Source organism: Manacus vitellinus, unplaced genomic scaffold (genome assembly GCF_001715985.3).
Source record: "Manacus vitellinus isolate BGI_N305 unplaced genomic scaffold, ASM171598v3 scaffold_13_pilon, whole genome shotgun sequence".
NCBI classification, from domain to species: Eukaryota; Metazoa; Chordata; class Aves; order Passeriformes; family Pipridae; genus Manacus; species Manacus vitellinus.
The window spans coordinates 12,114,784-12,132,983 of NW_021938999.1; the positions used below are offsets into that span (position 1 = coordinate 12,114,784).

Sequence of the window (18,200 nt, forward strand, 5' to 3'; positions counted from 1 at the left end):
CGTGAGGCTCCTTCTCCCCGCGGAGCTGCTCGGACGCACCGAGCGCTGCCCCAGTGCCCGGGTCAGGTGATAGGAGTTCTCTTCTTCCCTTTAAAGGTCCTGAATTTCGGCATCTTCACAGTCGCCTCTGTCCTCATCTCCCGTGTTCTTGAGTTTTACGTGCCTTCTTCTTCTTTCAATGTTTTCTTTCTCAATCCTTATTCCTTTTCTTTCATTTTCCATCCTAGACCAGTGACAACCTGACTGCTGCTTGCCCTTGGTTTCCAAGTTGGGAATCAAAATGTTAGGTAACTTCCCATCAGGTGAAGTTCCTGCTGTCACATTCATTTCCCTGGTGTTTTATTTACTGTCTTTTCTTTGAAAAAACAAAGAAGCTGAGGAAAATTTTTTCTGTGGTAGTCGAAATATCCAGGTGTTTGTTTCTTTTACTTTTGGTTTTCATCTATAGTCTCTGAGTGGGTGTGATTTACGTGTATCAGACTCAGGGTTAGTTTTAGTCCTTAGTGTCAAGCTCTGTGCTTGGTGTTTTGCCTTTTATTGCTTTTAGATGTTACTGGTCACTTGAAATGTAGTACCGCTGAGTCTTGCATTTTGTTCCAAATTTGCCAGTGTCTTATCCCTCTGTCATATAATTAACAGGAAAAAGTAATTAATTGGAAAACCTAACTTGTTGAAAGAACTTTAATTAACGTTCTGAAATTCTTAGTGATGAAATGTTCCTACAGAAAATACAGCTGGTTTTACAGTTTGGACACACGACTTCTCTAATAGGAATGAAGCTAAATACAGTGTGTCATCAGTAATTTGTCTGCTTATATCTTCCTGTTGATGCTGTTAAACAGATGGTGGTATCTGTTTTATCAGGGAGAAGTGCATCACTTGAAATAACCTGTTAATCCTAGTAAGTGAATCCTAATATCTTTAGCTGCACTTGGAGTGGTCAGTACGTGGCAGAAGGATATATTTCTGTTATATACATTAGCACTTGGCATGAGACTTTGTTTTCCTGGGGTTAAGAGGCTAAAAGTGTTCTGTGAATAAATCTCTGGGTTATAAATAGCTGTATGTTTTTGGCTGTTTCTGTAGCTCTGAAGGTTTTGGTGATCTTATTTGATTTGCCTCTTTATTTGTAACTCCCTGGAAAGGATAATCTTTTTCTCAGAAGTCTTATTTCTTTTCCAGTATGGTGTTTATGAACTGATGTATGCACGCACATCACCCCCACAGACTCCACTGTACAGTATTTATGAGCAATTTTCATTTCTGAAGGTGATGGCTGAGAGCAGTGCCTGGAACTGGTGCGTTTAAGATCCTGATCCATGTTTGAAGTGGAATGTTTGTGCAGTTAAATGTTGTGTTGCTATGTTTTACTGCCAATGTATGTTTTTATTTTGGATATAAATATTACAAAGGATAAAACACAAGCCTGAGTCACCTGAAAAAGAATTTTGAAACTTAATTGGTTTAATTCAATGCTTGTACTAGAATTTTTTTCCTCTTGTATTGTGTGGAATGTGACATACCAGTAAATTACCAGTAATTTTTGGGAACTCCATGGAGCACTTCGGATATTCTGGTAGAACTGGATTTCTACTAAAGCAGAGTTAGCTCAGCTTGTCTCAAAAAGTTGGTCCTAGGTGTATCCATAGCTGCTGGGCATTGGTGTGAATTCTGGAAGAACTCAAACTGGTTATTGCTGTGTATTAGAGCGGGACAGAGGTGTGTTAAAGAATTCCATCAACGTTGTTTGGGGCAGTTGACCAGGCAATGAAGAGTGACGGGGCTCTTGGAGTTGAACACTGCTGTTCCTGTCACAGCTGGCAGGGGTCACTGGAAAGCAGTGGACATAATTTCTTTCCTAATTCTCCAAAGCTACATATGCTGTTTTCCCAGACTTTTTCTAAATATCGTATCTTCTACTGATTTATAGAAGAAATTTTGTTGAAGAAATGTTTTTCTTTTCTCATGACCCATGGGAGTGAAAGCAATGACAGTCAAAGATTGGGTTCTGTTTTGGGTTTTTTTTATCTAGGAGGGTGTTCTTTTCGTAATAAACAGCTTTGTCTATGGATTCATCGCCGGACAGTTTATGTGAATTTTTAGCAAGGCTTAATAAGGGCAAAAAGCTTGTACAATTACTTTCATTGTCTGTCTTCTCCCACTTGAGTCACTTCTCAGATGATGAAACCAAAGTTAGTGGCAACTAAAAGACATTAAGTACACAGTTTTTATAAAATTTTTATAAAACTTTTGACAGGTAGTGAGCCAAATTAATATTCCCACCCAAAAAAGGCAGTTATAATTGAGTCCCTAACCTCTTCAAATGTGAGCAACTGCTGGGCAGTCTGTGTACTGAGCTCTGAGCCATCATGGTGCCTGCAGGTACTGGAGCAGCCAAATAGTTGGGATGGTTGTTAAGATGGGTGGGGGGCAGGAAAACAATGATGGGTGAGGTGGAGCAGGACAATAGGGAGCCACGGGACACTGGTAAAAACAGACTTAATTGCTTATGCTCACAGGGCAAGGTAGGCCTGTTTTTTCTGTAATTTTTTTGTTGTTGTATGAAGGAAACAAAACAAAACTCTTGGGATACCTCTGTCGGGGTGCTACTCCCTCTGACTGGTCAAGGACGGTTGACCACCATTTACTCAAATATAGGTGGTGGTGTGAAAAATAAGACTTTGAAAGCTTTAATTATCATGTTTTCTCCCTTGAGTTTACTGTAATGTTATTCATAAAGTCCTTTCTGAGTGCGTAGGAAATGGTAAACTGCTTGTAGAAATCATATTCAAATTTGTAAGGAGAACACAAAGAGCTTAATAAATTGCGTGTAGAGATAAAAATAGTAATTAGGGCTATAATGTATTGCTGTGTAATGTTTGGGTATGCTCTACATGTAATCATAGAATAATTTAGTTGAAAGGGGTCATTGGAAGTCATCAGTCTTGTCCAACCCTATCTCAGGGCAACTTCAAAGTTAGAGCAAACATGTACATATATATAGAGATAGCCATTATATTGTCAAGAAATTTGGAAATACAGCTTGTGTATGTGGTGTGGGGTTTTTTTATAGTTGAAGGGAAGGATATCAGAGAGTTCCTAGAGCTGTACTCTTATTTCTTAATTTACATGTGTAAAGGGGATCTTTTTCCAAATTTGTTTTCCACTGGGAATACTCTTTAAGTGAAACATGTAATGTTCAGCATTTAATTCTTTGCTCATTTAAGGTGGTCTTGGTAGACATACTCCAGAGAGCCTAGATGGCTTCCTGGAATGAGTCCAAGCATTGGATTGAACTCTCATTTGCAAATAATTTGTTGCTCTGTTCTTAAAAAATAAAATACAATTGCAAAGTGGGAGAAGAAATTAAAGCAATATCACATCAAATATGAAATCGTGCAAGCCTTGCATTTTGGAAGTTGGCCAGCGCCAGATGCTTTTGGGGTTTAGGTGGTTGGCAGATGCTGTCTTGGCAGCTGAACACTCTTCATGTTGATCTGTCTGAGGGACAGTTTGTTCTATGTGTTGCTCACACGCTCTCCTTGGTATTGGCTTCTGGCCGTGGAGGGGTCGAGTTAAGGGGAGTGTTTGTATGGCCAAATACAGCCCAGTCATCTCTTTGGATGTTTTCTTGCATCCTGGGTCATGAAGCTTGAGATTCCCTCAGCTCTGTGTTGATTTTTTTTTCCCCGCTTCTTGTTAATGTGTGTTTAAATAGCTGCTTTCTTTTCGAATGGGAGTAAAGTCTTGGCTTCAATGACTTCCTGTGGTACTGACTTTAACAGTCCAATTATGTGTTGTAATATAATATTTCTCTGTTAAAAATTTGGCTTTGCTATCCTCTCAACTCAATTAATGAATGAAGTTCCCTGTATTATTGAAAGCTGTTGTTTTCTTGACTGGATTTTCTGTATATTTCTTAACGTCTCATTTAATCTATTATAATTCCTTTTTTCCCTGTTCATGCTTACCTGTTTCAACAGGAGAGTCCTTTAAGTGATTGGCAATTCATAGGCCTTCTCAGAACACCTCCCTCATTATTTTAATATTCTTCTTCCAGTAAAATATGTGTGTTTCAAATCAGGTTGTGCAATCAACCAATAGAACTGTACTGCAGTGTTTTCCTTGTCATTCCTCATTTATTCAACTGTCTCTGTGTTCTTCTGACTGTAGTATATTGGATGGAAGAGCTCCCTGATCTGCCAAAGTTCCTTTCTGGATTTGAGATACCTGTTTTTAAAGCTTTGAGTGGTATGCATATAACATATGTAACATATAACACTTATAGATAACATTGACATGGTTGATTTTTTGTTGCCTGTTCATTGTAAAAGTTAGTCTGTATTCTTAAGCTTTGCCAATTTAAGATTAATTGTTATCTAGAAATGTTACTACTTCAGGTTTTCTTTTCTTCCCTTAAATGTAAAAGATAAATACAGCAAGTCACTGGACATATTTACAGAGGCTTAAAATTTGGAATAATAGTGCAGGACTCAGTTCACTCTGTTTCAGGACTTAATTTAGGCAGTACTTTATAGAAATGCTAATCTACTGGTCCAAATAGGAGGAGGAGGAGGGGGAAATAGTCTTAATTAGTCCAGATTAACAGTGTTAATGGTACAGTTGTCTGCTGTGTGATGGGCTCTGATGCTGGTAGAAAGAGGAGTGGGAGCTGGTGACTGAGGAGGGGTAGTGACTGTGGTGGTACTGCTTAGAGTGGTTAAAACCCTTGTGAAGCCTTACCAGACCATTCTCACCTTCGCCATCAGTTGTGTGGACCTTACACATCTTTAGGGAGTGATTGCTTCTGCTGGAAGTTCCCTCTTCGGAGTTCTGGAAGCCAGAAGGAATGTGGGGCATCTCAATTTATTTGTAAGCCACCCTTAGCTGTCAGCGCCCGATGAAGCAGCGGTGTGATGAGTGTCTGTGTTTGTGTTTCTAGTAAAAGTCTGATGGTTGGCATACTTAGAGAGTTGGAAGTTGTGATTTCTGGATGCTCTCATCCTTTAACATGAGACCTTGGGAAAGAGGTAGCTACTAGGGCATGTGTATGCTGGATGAGGCCCCGAGTGTCTGCCTCTGTCACTACGGAGCACTCAAGCACATGAAGGCTGGTGGAACATAGAGACCAGACTAGGAAGATTTAGTCTGAGTTTAGTTTTGGGATTAGGATGCTTCTACGTGAAGGAGAACAGGGATTTGTGTGCACTTTGCCTTGGACTGGCACTGAATGGAAGAGCTACAGGCCAGTGATGGGTGATCCAAGGAGCTCCTGGGCATCAGAACAGGTGATCACTAGGCCACTTTATGCAGTCTGGATGCTGCTGTTAATCTTCATTATCCAGTTAGCCAATGGCAGTGAAGAAGGTTGACTCCAAATTTTGTTCAGTGTTTCTGGCTGGTTTTGATCTGTGGCAATGTTTGCTTTTCATAGACATCGGTCTATTTAGAAGTCTTTGACATCTTTCCAAAGGCTCTTTGAAAGTCCATGTATGTTCTATCACTTGCTCGTGTTTATCAGTTAGTTTGACATGTTCAGAAATACTGATAGACTGAGACATGATCTTCCTCTGCAGAAACTGCTGATTAGACCCTATCAGATAGTCTTTAGGGTATAATGGTGTTCCATTTTTAATGATTGTTTTGAGGATCTTGCCAGATACACTTGTAAGGCTTGTTACTCTGCAATTCCTTGCTTGGATCGCTCCAGAGACTTTTTAAAGAATAGAGATCCAGCATTTGCTACTGTGTTCCTGCAGAACAGTGACTGTTACAAGAGACAGCAGCTTTTTCTGACAGCTCAGCCACTTCATGCCTCAGCTGCTTCAAAAACTTGCTGGATAACTATTTGTAGAACATGATGCAAACTTGGTGATTTAGGAGTGGTTTTCAGCTTCCTGACTGTAGTCATTGAGAAGCCACAACTCTGCTGTGCAGTGCCTGGTGACAGATAAACAAGCCCTCCTAAACACAAGTCAGAATTTCCAGTGAGCAAGATTTATTGTGTTTAGAATCACATGAAGGAGAAAAGGAGCCTAGCATTTTATTTCAAGGTGGATACTGTATTTGTTTTGTTGTTTTTTTTCAAGTATTTGTTAAAGTGGCTGTATATATAAATTAAAAACTTGGTGTGTATAGATATTCTATTCTTTAATAAAGTTATGACAGTTGTAAGAGCAAATCCCTGCAATATTTCAAGGATTTCTCAGTACAAGTTTACAAATGTTTAGTAGGATATGTATGTATATGTATGGTATTTAGTACAAAAAACCCAGGAATTAAATAGAACAGAACTCAAGATTGACCATATACTGTGTTTAATTTAATTTTTTTAAAAGATACAGCATTTTCAGAAATGGCTTTTGGATCTATCGTGCTAGCAGAAATTACTGTATTTGGATTAATGGGAATTTTGAAACTAATGTCTCTTATAGAAGATAAGCAAAATTAGCTTGATTATAGTTTCCTTTAAGGATTTGGATTTGTCTACTTTATTAAATGGTAGAGTATGTTTAAATAGTAGAAGCTTTTTGCTAATTTATGAATACTTCAGCTGACTCAAGGGTAAATTACGAGATGTGTGGAATCCTGGATTTCTCTGTAGAAGAGTCCTTCCCCCCTATTTTTATGAGTAAGGTATCTATGAGATTGTGTCATGTCACTTCAAATGGAGCCATGGGCCAGTTATGTAACAAAATTAGGAAACTTGCACAGACCTTAAGGCTGAGGGCATAGATTCCAGAAACGGCTGCAGCAGTTGCAGCAGCTGCACGCAATGTTCTTCTACCAGAACCTGAAATAAATCTCAGAAATCCTAATAGTCAACATTTTGTTGCTATTTCAGACAGTTGTGTAATTCTCTGGCAAAACAAGTATTCCTTGGGAGACAGTTATTTTCTGTGGTACTTTCTTGCTTCAAGTGTTGGTGTGTTTGCTGTGGAAGTGAAGATGGCTAAGCCGAGCCTACTTCCCGTCAGAATTTGAAAACTGTTTCTCGCTACAAGCTCTGTGCTACATCTGTGAGATCTTCCTGTCTGGGCTGGTAAGTGATAAAGGGCATGAGCTTATAAGGAAGAATAAATGTGCAGTGGCAGAAGTGGGATCAGATGCAGTGGTTTGTGGGCAGAATGCAGAGGCCTGAGAAAGTATCAGTTTTTCAGTCCCTGACATTTTACTGGAGGCACAGACAGGCATGGACATGCTGCCAAGTCTCTGTATGTGTCATGGTATATGAGACATGTTTGGTACATCTCTGTTCAAAAAGTACAGGGCTTGTTACACAGCAGCCAGCATAGACACCGATTCATATTTTGTTGTTGATGCTGTTGGCCTGATAAACTCCTCAAACAAACAAAAAATTCCCCAAATATACATCTAGAGATGTTCAATTTTTTTTTTATCTGTTGTTTGGGGGGGATTGTATTTTGGGTTTTCAGTGGTTTTGTTGGTTTTTTGTTAGGAATGCTGGTATCCAGTTTTAGTAGAATTGTTGTTCCTTGGGGAAAGCAAGTATGTTAATTCCTCTTTATTTACAAACTATTATGACCATGGATTGCAAGACAGCAACTTGGGGGGGCTTGGCAGGCATGGCAGCAAGAGTACTTTTCATGCTGGTTGCTGGATACAGTCCTTAAGTTAGCAGTGTCTGGTTTTTTCTTTTCTTTTTTTTTTAATTTAACTTTACTTTTTCCTTCCCTTTTACCTGCTTCAGGTTTTCTTGAGGCTAGCTGAACGGAATATGGTAAAACTTCCACTGAAAGGTGTGAACCTGGGAGTGACAAGTTTCTCATTTGGTTGTATACAATTTGCAATTCTGAAATGCTCTTTTCAGAACAGATGCATAGATAAAGTACTTAAAAAGAACACTGAGTGCATCACATAGTATTTGATGTTCCCCTTCAAATAGGAAATGTAGGTTTAATAGTTTACTTGTAATGCACATGAAAAAGAATGCTTCCTTTGGAACCTTGCTTCAAGATTTATCCCCTTCTTTGTGGCAGTGGCAGAACTCCCCTGGATTTGAGTGTGGGAAGGATGACTCGTGGTGAGTTTAGTGCTGTATCTGTGTTACACTGATACCTGCCTTGGTTTGGTACGTCATGGCAGAAGCATCTTTTCAGTCAGCAGCGGATGCCTAATGTGACTGTTTATTGGGCTCATTTAAAATTAACTTAAAGTATCAAATAATATTGGCAATCAGATGATAATGTTAACTTGTATTTTGATGTTGAACCTGGAAAGTGAGTTTTTTTACGTCATGGAAGTTATTTTCTAGCTGTGCAGGAGCAGGTGTAATGTTTTAAGAGAGTTTGTGTGATACAAACGTTCCTACAAAATTAGTAGTTTAGGCCATGGGCTTTACTATTCTGATTTGTTGTCTTTTCTTACTCTGCACAGGGAATCTTAGTGAAATTATGTCTGTAATTGTGAAACTGTAATATGGAGGATCTAATAATGGTAAAAGGTCTATCCTGGAGAGCAATTGAAACCATCTTCTAGTATTCTCGTGGCTTTATGTAGCAACCTTTTTAAACCCGCCTTTTATTTGCTGTGAACGTAAGTTCTTCTGAAGGTAATAAAAATCAGTGGTGTTTTTAAAAAACATTTGAGACAAATGCCACAGATTTGCAATTTTACCCCTGCTGATGTATAGTGAACGTGCCAAATTGATCGCTTCATCATTCCATGATCATAATGAGTAGAGAAGGACATTCAAGTCTTGACTCAACAGCTGGATGGTATCCTGACCATTCAGGTTGGGATTGTTATAGAGGAGACAGGTTCCTTGAAATATTTAGTGATTCACAGTGTTTACAGGCAAGGAAAGAACTATTTGCCTATGTGTCCTTGCTTGTTTTGTATTTTTAATTAGTAATTTAATTTTTAATTAAGCTAGTTGACACTGCTTAGATTTGTATATTCTTCAAAAAATTGTCATTTGTTTTCTTTGTCACTACAAGGAACACAATTTTATTCTGGGCTTGTGTCAGAATTCAGATTGCTTTCATTTACTGTAGACTGTCATTTAGAAATATATACATTTGTCTGACTAGGGTTACCAAAACCCTGAGGATATGAGTAAAATTTCTAAATATACTTACTTTGAATTTATTTAAATCTTTTCTTACACAATAGGCACTGCAGTGCTGCATGCATTTAGCTACCTGAACACATCTAAATATAGATTTCTGTGGCCTCTGAGAAACTCCTCAATTGATTGTGGGGTGTAGTGTGTACTTAAAATGGAATATGATTATGCCCTGAAACTGGAAATAGCTAAGAAACTCCACTTCTGAATAGGGATCGCTAGAACTAGATAATCCGCTTTTACCTTTAAGGAAGTAATGAAGTTTTGATTAAAAAAAATATTGCTTGTTATTCATAGCATTAACTGTGAGTTTGATGGAATTGTAATGAACAGCTCTGTTGAATGTTACAGAGATGATGTGATCAAGCTTTTATATTTGGATGCTCTGTCTAATCTCTGAAGTTGGGAGTATTTTTTGTCCTGCTATTAAGTCTCCAGCTAGTTAAGATTAAGTTAATCTCGCGGTAGTTACTCTGCACAGGACATTATACAACTGAGTGCTAAAGCTGGTCCCTATCCCAGATGCCAATATTCAACACAGAACACGGAAAAGATGGATGGGTCCAGAGAGGATGGGAGGAGAACCAGGCAGAAGAACAGGCAGCGCTCTGTAATGCTTGTGCACGTCTGTCAGCTGCTTTGACTTGTTCACTTTTACCCGGTTGATACCGATGTGCATGGCTTGTACAGGCTGATTTCAGGATCAATATGAACTGTCAGCTGTGAATGACAGATGAACCTGTAATAAATATGCAGAGTTCTGAAATTGCTGCGATACTTTGTCCCAATCTGAAGTGTTCGTGAGCTGTGGGCAGATGCAGGGTCAGAGCCAGGGCTGCAGCTTAAGGGCCTTGAATTGTTACCATCCATTTCTCGTCCAGATGAGCTAGCTTCAGGCCGAGTCTATTAAACTCATAAAGTCTCACTTCACTTCCCTAAACCCCCCAAAACCAAAAGACAAACCAAAAAAATCAAACCACAGACAAATCCAAGTCTCTGCAACCAGAAACAGTGCCCAGAAATAATTAAATAAGCTTTTTCACCTTTCATTACAGTGTTGTCTCAGAAATGGTTGTTTATCTCTTGAAGAAAGCATGTGATATTTCCTTGTAGAGGTATTTTTACTTAGCACACACTGTTTTGAGACATCCATCCCATGATTTTGTCATATTTACTTTTGTAAGCATCATATTTGCATTTGTTTATGCAAATGTGTATGCAAATCTGCTTTAAATGCCACCAAAATAGACTCTATGGAGGATTTAATGTACAGAGTTTCTTGAAAATACAAAAACCATGGATAATCTAAATAAGACATTTGTTGATAGAAATCAAGTAAAACTACTTCATTATACTTGGCTTATAATTTTGTGATGTAATTGTTTCTTGAGGCAAAAGATTTTTGAGTGAGTTGGAAAACTACTGCAAACAAAGGTTACTGCCTTTAAAATGGTTTATCCAATTTTAGCCATATTTGGCACAGTTTGAAGTCTTGGATGCATGAGTTAACCTTGGTTTCCTGAAAAATCACTGACCTTGGAGAGAGACATCAAGTTAATGTAGCTATTGAGGGAAAGGTTTCTGTGCCGGTTCAGCAGTTCTTTACTGCTGATAATGAGTTACTCCAACCTTTTTCTCATCCTGTGACTATGGTGGCAGGAAGCAGGGTATTTTATGTGTGAGAGGGGATGTTGGTTTAAGAGAAAGGAGAAGGAGTTATAGATCCTTCAAGACTCAAAGGAGGGGAAGGCGAGGGTGCAGGTGTGACCCTGAGCAGTGGTGATTTAGGTCATGCATGTGAAGACTTTGTGTGTGTGGGGAAGGGATTTGTGTCACTTTGAGTCTCTAGTCCAATGTAGCAAAGGATTTTAAATTTAAGTTTAATTGAACAGGTTTTCAAACAGGAAAGCAAATCCTATTGTAAGCTTTGTATGTGTGAGAAAGACGGGTGACCAGTCTATGTGATATACCAGGTTATATCAAAGTCTCTGTTGGACTTCTTGCTTTAAGCCATATAAATATTTTTATATTTATTGTGCCAATGAATTCTTAGTAATTGGTAGTTGCTTTTAGAAGAAACAGACTCTATTATCAGAAACAAATAAGGGACAATTACAGATGTTGACACAGTCATGGCTGCCAGCTTTAGCTGACTTGATGTGACTTACATGATGATATTATCAACAGTGGGAAAATTGTGGTGTTTGTTTGCTCAGTTGCACCAATCATCAGTGTTCTGATATTTCTGAAATTTGCAGTGACAGTCTAAGCTCTCTGAGACATTTCTTTCTCTTGGGTTGTAACTTTATCTGAAGTTGTATAAAAGACATTGGAGTCCACATTGTTTGTGGAGGTGTTGCAGAGAACTGGGCCTAAGATGGAGCTCTGTGGAACCCCACTAGTGACCCATTGCTGGTCTGATACGAACCCATTCACTATAACTCTTTGTGCCCAACCTGTGAGCCAATTGCTCATGCCTGGCATGGTGGTTTTATCCAGCTGCATGCTGGACATTTTGCCCATTTTTCTTTCCAAAAAATGTCTTGGCAGATGGCTGTGTTGAAAGGGCTTTTGTAGAGGGAGTGTTTGTGATTTTTATACTAACAGCTGGTATGATCAAGTAATCTAATATCTACTTTAAAAAGAGGAAAAACCTGAAATTTTTGGTGATGAACAACATATAATAAAGTGTCATGAGTTGCTCTAATGCTTAGGCGTTTCATAAAGACACTTATTTTAATTTATTGCACAGTTTTGATTTCCATTCCATTTCTTGGATCTTGCATTGTATTTTACTTTTCTTATCTGTGCGAAAGCTGTAAACAAATGTCTTGAAATCAAAGAGAAAGATAAAGATCACATTTAATCTTTCACTATAAAAACTGCCTACGAGTTAATAATTCTTGTTTCCATTCAGTGAAGAAATATAGGTCATAATATTATTGACAATGTTATGAGAGTGATATTTTTATCAGAAATAAACCCAGAATTCCGTGTTTAGTGGTTTGGTGGGGTGGGTGTGTGTGTTGTTTTTTTGTTTGTTTTTCTGTGTTTTCTGAGAGGCCGATTTTGAGGCATAGTTTGGTGGTTGGTGGCTAAGCTACCCCTCCTTCTTCTTGCCATCAGTGAGGCCAACATGGGGTACTGAGTCCAGTTCTGGGCTCCCCACTATGAGAGAGTCGTGACCTGAAGGCTTTTTATGTTTATTTTCTCCTTTTTTTTTTCCTGAATTAACTCTGGCTGATTTATTGCATGAAAGAAAACTTAATTTTCAAGGTACAAATGTTTTATGTAGGCTGGAAGTTTGGCTTTTGGTTTTTTTCCACATTGAAAACTAATGACAGTGACATCAAAGATTAATTAATGCTATTGCTATTTGTTACCATTAGAGTAAAACATGCTTCTCTTCCTTGGTTTTCTTCTTTTGACTTAGTTTTGTTCTATTGTTTTCATGAGGATATTAATTTTATGACTAGTGAAGTTCTAGCACTGATTTTTTTTTTCCCAAACATATCTAATAATCTCTATGAATTTTTCTTGTGTTTTATAACATAATTATTCCTGGACTTCAGAATACTGTGCTGGGCTAATAACTATAGGTTGCTTAATTTATCAGGAAAAAAAAGGGGCATGTAATATAATTCTCATGAGGTTCTTGTGAGACAATGACAGATCATCTCTGTGCAGCCTGTGTTCTACTGTGAAGGAAGGACAAAACTGAGGCTTCTGATGTCCTGTAGCAGCAGATTTGTAGTTTTTTGTTTGCTTAGAGGAGAAAACCCAAACTCTTAGTAAAAGTAAACACAACTGTTCAGTGCTTTGCAGGTAATGGGAGTGTTTCTACATTCCCTATCTTACCCTTCACATGGAAGGTGGAAGTAAATTTCTGTCTCTTTCTGTTAACAGCCTAAAATGACTCTGTGAATTCAGTGGAATAAATGGCGTCCAAAGTAACTGATGCTATAGTTTGGTACCAGAAGAAGGTAAGATTTTTTTTTTTTATGGTGGCTTATTGTGCTTATGTGTAAAGTATAACAAATGTAAAATACTTCTGCATTGCTTGCTAGCATTGTATGAGAGCAAGTAGCTCGAAACTCTATTTCCAAAACTCAACAAGTATTTAGTGACTGTATCTAATGAAATGAAACTGCTTTTGGTCTATGCTGAAAACTCCTTACTCCCTAGGTTACTTGTGCTATGGGAAAAAGGAAAGAAAATTTTCATTCTTAGTAGAGTGTTAATTAATGTACAGAGGTATGTGGTTTCCATAGCTCAGCAAAGAATCCTTGTATTTAAGTAGAAAGTAAGAATTGAAATGTATTTTCTGTCAGCAACAAAAAATGGTGTAATCCATAACCAACAGAGATAGGTAGGGATTTTTAGAAGTTCGTTAGGAAAAAAAATAGCGGGGGGGGGAGAGGAGAGAAAAATCTCTCATTTGGAGATACAGATAATTACAATGTTGCCTAATTACTGTATCTTTTGATTCATGTTTGCACATAGAAATGTTGATATCTCTTTCTAATTTATTATTTCCCATTGATCATATCCTCGACAATAATATGCCAGTTGGTTTATTCAGTTAAATTGCTTTTAAAAAGTTGAAAAATTTGCTAAACTTTGAGAGGTGCATCTTTACTAAGGACATAAATAAGGTGTAATGATTATTTTCTTTTCTTGGCTGTCAGTGGTTTAATAAGTTTCTGTGAGTTATTGTTCTCCTTGGGCTAAAGGATGGCAATGGTCTTCAAAACAGAAATTCTTGTTAACTTCTACACAGCAACAGTTAATTTCTAGAAATAAGACAATTCTGGTATGCTTTGCTGAGGTTTTTACAACTGTAAATTAAATGTGCGGTTGAAAAAGCAGAAAAATGAATTTTGTTGACTTAATTTATAGCAATTGTTCAACTACATATTGAAAAATGTGAAAATAATTCACAATTTAATAAGGATTTTTTGTTTTGTTTTGTTGTTTTGTTTTTTTTTTGTACTGTGTACTCTTTCTCTTATTTAAGCTTTACAAAGAGTATTTTTGTAAAAATATCAGTGGAAGTACACTGTGGTTTTGAACAGTTTCTTGTTTGCAGGTCCAATCCCATTTTTTAAAGGCTTGGAAGATGACTTGTAAAAGATTTTATGTAACAAAATGCAATGCAGGATCTCATGGAAGGGGGAAACCATTCTCATTTTACCCACTTGCACTCATTCTCTCATAAATTTGATTCGCTCGCAGTACAGTGGTATCAGAATAATGATAGTACTTCCAAGCACCAAGCTGTGTGTACATTTGGTCTGGCCAGGACCTCCTTTGTGCAGTGAAAGAGATGCTGGATGTCAGGTCTCTGAGGTTGTTTTCATTGGTGATGATGTCCTTGGACAGATCTTTTATGGTATTCAGCTTTATATGTATAAAAGGTCCTTTGATGCAAGAAAGAGCCTCTAACTCTGTAAATCTTAAATGAAGTTCATGCTTATTACCTGCGGGGTTTTTTTGGTTTTGGTTTTTTTTTTTTTTAATACGTGTCTGTTTTCCTGTTGGTCATACAGGAAAAGAAATGCCATATGTGATATGCTCCAACTTTCCATCCTCCTGGTGTTAGAAAGGCAGGATCTTCTTCTGAAGAGTCACTGTACTGTGATCTTACAGAGGGCAGGCCTTCTGGTCTAGATATAAACAACACATTCCTCAATTTTACTTTTCCCAGGGCACTGCTCCCAACAGGATTACTCGTTATCAGTACAGATCATTCTTTTAATCATTGTTCTGTCATGTTTTCCAGTGATTTCACACACATTTCCATTTTTTTAGTTCATAACAACAACAATATTTCTGCTGCAAATCTCTGTAGGCTTCTACAGAGGTCTCGTTGATCAGAAATTTCATGGTGCCTTTATGGAAAGGAGTAGTGATGAGGTGACTTCTGTTACTTCGTGAAAAACTGAGCTATCTTCAGGAGGGATAAGATCTTGCATAAACCAGATGCCAGTATTTTCCCTGGTATGAACAAAATTTAATTGCAATCCACACGTGGACTGGTTCTGCCAAATGAGCAAGTTATGCTGCTTTCAGTATGAGGAAGTGGAATGTTATGAGACAAATGGCTGTATGGCAGAAAAGTTGCATCTCATGCAAATGTTCGTGCTAATTAGATTATAATTTCTTAGGTACCACGTATTGAGGGTTCTTCTGGATCAGGCTGGCAACCCCAAGGGGTTCTCTGACTTAGTAGTGTGGTGTGGTCTGTTCCTGGGAGTATCTAGACTCTTTTACCCAGGGTCTTTTTATTTATTTACTTATGTATTCATTTCTTACATGGCACAGTATTTATTTTTTGCATGGATTTGTTGTTTGCCCGAAAGATTTCAATTTGGGCAACAGAAAAAGCTGTGTTGGTGTTTAGTTGATAGCAGACTTTTTTTTTTTTCCCTTTCTGATACATTTTTTATTATAGCGTTGCTTTTGATGGCAAACTACTGAATTCTGTGAACTGGTGGTTGTTTAGAGTTTTACATTTTTATTTCAGTCTTTATTTTAGTTATCAGAGTTGTCCCACTTGCCTTGTCTTTTAGATCTCCTGATTCATCTCAGCAGTAACTGGAATTGAAGTGGGGAGGGATCAAAACTTAGCACATTCTGGCAGTAGAAGTTTGTTAATGGGGCAAGAGAACCGAGGCTGCAGTCAGTATTGATCAAATTGGTATGATTTGCCTGTGTGATAAAATGAGAATATAAATTGTTTTGGGGAGGTATTTTCAGATTGATAAATTGGTGTATGAATGCCCTAAAAAGTAACATGAAGAACTTCTGGTATTTCTAGTCATACGTGACTAAGAAGTATTTAAGTAGGTTGAGGTTGTGTAAGAAATATTGAGCTTGCTCCTTTTGTTTCTTAGTTTTCAATTTTAATGTATTTTTTGATATATTTATGTGTCTCTCTACTGAGTTTCAGAGGTCTGTCGGTTTCTCAAACAAGAGACGTTTTTATATTCCTTTAATGGAAAGAGTTAAGCAATTAAGCTCTTCCAACCCTACTTTAGGCAAGTTTTGCAAACAGCATGTTTATCCGTGACTCATGCTATTGTCTGAAATTGAGCTCCTCACACGAGGATGATTTAGTAATACTCTTAATTGTTTAAAAGGTCAGAGCTTTTATTATGTAAACTTGTTTTTTGTTGTGGCAATAGACTTACTCTGCTTTTAGTGCACTGGAGCTCTTGATTACTGTCTTGTAAAAATACAGTAATCAATTCTGAGTTAAGTTGGATTGTAAGATTTCAATGTATTATAGCAGCTTCTTATTTGAGATACAAGATTGCACGGACAGAGCTTTAGTGCTTCCAGTGATTGCATTTCCCAGCTGGTACAAATACTTTTGCAAGGCATGAAATCTGCTAGATACAGGTTGGCTCTGTAGGTAAGATAAATTAAACCTCTGCTGTGTTTCTGATTGCACTACTCAGCACAGTGCTGAGATCCTTGTGTGTCACGCAGGGTTTGTCTGGCTTGTTTTCAGCCCTTGGAGCTGCCCTGGTTCTTGCAATGAAAGGGAGTGGCAGGGTTGTCTGCATTGCTCTCTGGAAGGATTTCAGGCAGCTACCAAGCTACTACTTACATAGATGCATTTTGTTAGTTAATATCCTTAGGATTAAGTGTATTTACCAGAATACTGAATTTGCTTCAGCTTTGTAATGGATTAATTTTACAGAGAAACCACCTTAATGTTTCCTCTGAAAAAATCTGACACCCCCACAAATTTTAAACAATTTCAGTATCTGGTGGTATGTCTTTTGTATGATATGGATACTTTATGCTTACTTGAATTATTGCCTCAGTAACAGTAATGGATGTTAAAAATAATACATTTCTTAATAATTTAAAATATTGCATCTATTACTTGTAACTTTTTGCATTTATTTCTTACAATACTTTCAAGTTTTACAGATAAGAGTAGACATGGAGTTGTTAGTCTTGTTTCCAGTTTGGAAGCTATATGTAATTTTACCTTAACAACCTTGCTGCTAAAATGGGGACCTTTCTCTCCTGCAATATTGTCAACAAATTTGTACAATTATGTTGTTCCTTCTCTTGGGGATGGTTGTATGGGAAGGCAAAATGGAACTTAATGAATTGAAGCTGACTCCTGCATCTGATTGCTTATCAGTTGACTTTGCCAATGCAGCTTTCTGCTGTTTTGGGTGTCCCTTGAGTACAGCTGTTAAAGGGCACCATAAAACAAATGAGATGTTTCCTCTCTCGTATTTTTAAAGGGCAAAATGAGAGTTCTAATGGCATTGCTTTAAGAGCTGTAATGCTCAGTGTTTTCCAGCTCATTAGCCCAAGATTATACTTGACAATTTATATTCTTAGAATTACAGAATGGCCTGGGCTGGAAAGGACCTTGAAGTTCATCTCATTCCAGTCCCCCCCATGGGCAGGGACACCTCCCACCAGACCAGGTTGCAACTTGGAGCACTTGGTAGTGAAGTCTGAGGCAAAAATGTTGAGGACATTGACCTTCTCCATGTGCTGGGTAACCAGGTCTTCCGTTTCCTTCCAGGGAGGGCCCATATTTTTCCTGGTATTCCCTTTATCATTAAGAAATCTGAAGAAGCTATTTTTTGTTGCCCTGGATGTCCCTGGTCAAGTTGAATTCTGTCAAGGTTTTAGCTTTCCTAACCTGATCCCTGGCTGCTCAGACAGTCTCTCTGTTAATGAAGTTAATAAAGGAGGAAATAAAACGGAAATTATGCCATTCCATGAAACCAACCATTTCCTTCCTGTCACTGAATTCATGTGATGCATTGGTGACCCTGATACCAAAGGCAGTTTTTGCCAAATGGACAGGCTGTGTGTCTATTTTACCTAAAACTTTGAAGCTGAAACTGTGTTGGTTTGAAAAGGTCCACCCTCAAGTGCCGAAACCTGACCAGTGTGGGAGCTGGTATTTGTGAAAGCACTGAGGAAGAAAACGTATATTTAGATAGTTTCCTTCCACCTAGTGCTGGGATTTGGTACTCAAGTAGTCGCCTGACCTAATGGGGGTTTGCCTTCAGTGTCTTGTTTGGTCAGACAAAACTTCAGATTCTGAATCTTGCAGAAAAGATCACTC

The 18,200-nt window shown here is 38.0% G+C and overlaps 1 protein-coding gene across 5 annotated transcripts in view; it reads left to right on the forward strand.

The window, feature by feature from the left end:
- Window positions 1-222: 222 nt before the first annotated feature.
- The window catches only part of PHTF2 (putative homeodomain transcription factor 2), a 64,598-nt gene continuing 46,620 nt past the window's right edge, over window positions 223-18,200 (forward strand). For 3 of the 5 annotated variants that reach the window (XM_008928883.3, XM_018068092.2, XM_018068091.2), the window contains exons 1-2: window positions 6,845-7,042; window positions 12,995-13,071. In XM_008928883.3, the coding sequence (XP_008927131.1) occupies window positions 13,027-13,071 (45 nt within the window). In that variant the 5' untranslated portion in view covers window positions 6,845-7,042; window positions 12,995-13,026. Of the gene's footprint in view, window positions 288-938; window positions 1,299-6,844; window positions 7,043-12,994; window positions 13,072-18,200 lie in introns of those variants that run through there. The other 2 variants (XM_018068089.2, XM_018068090.2) reach the window with 2 other exon arrangements.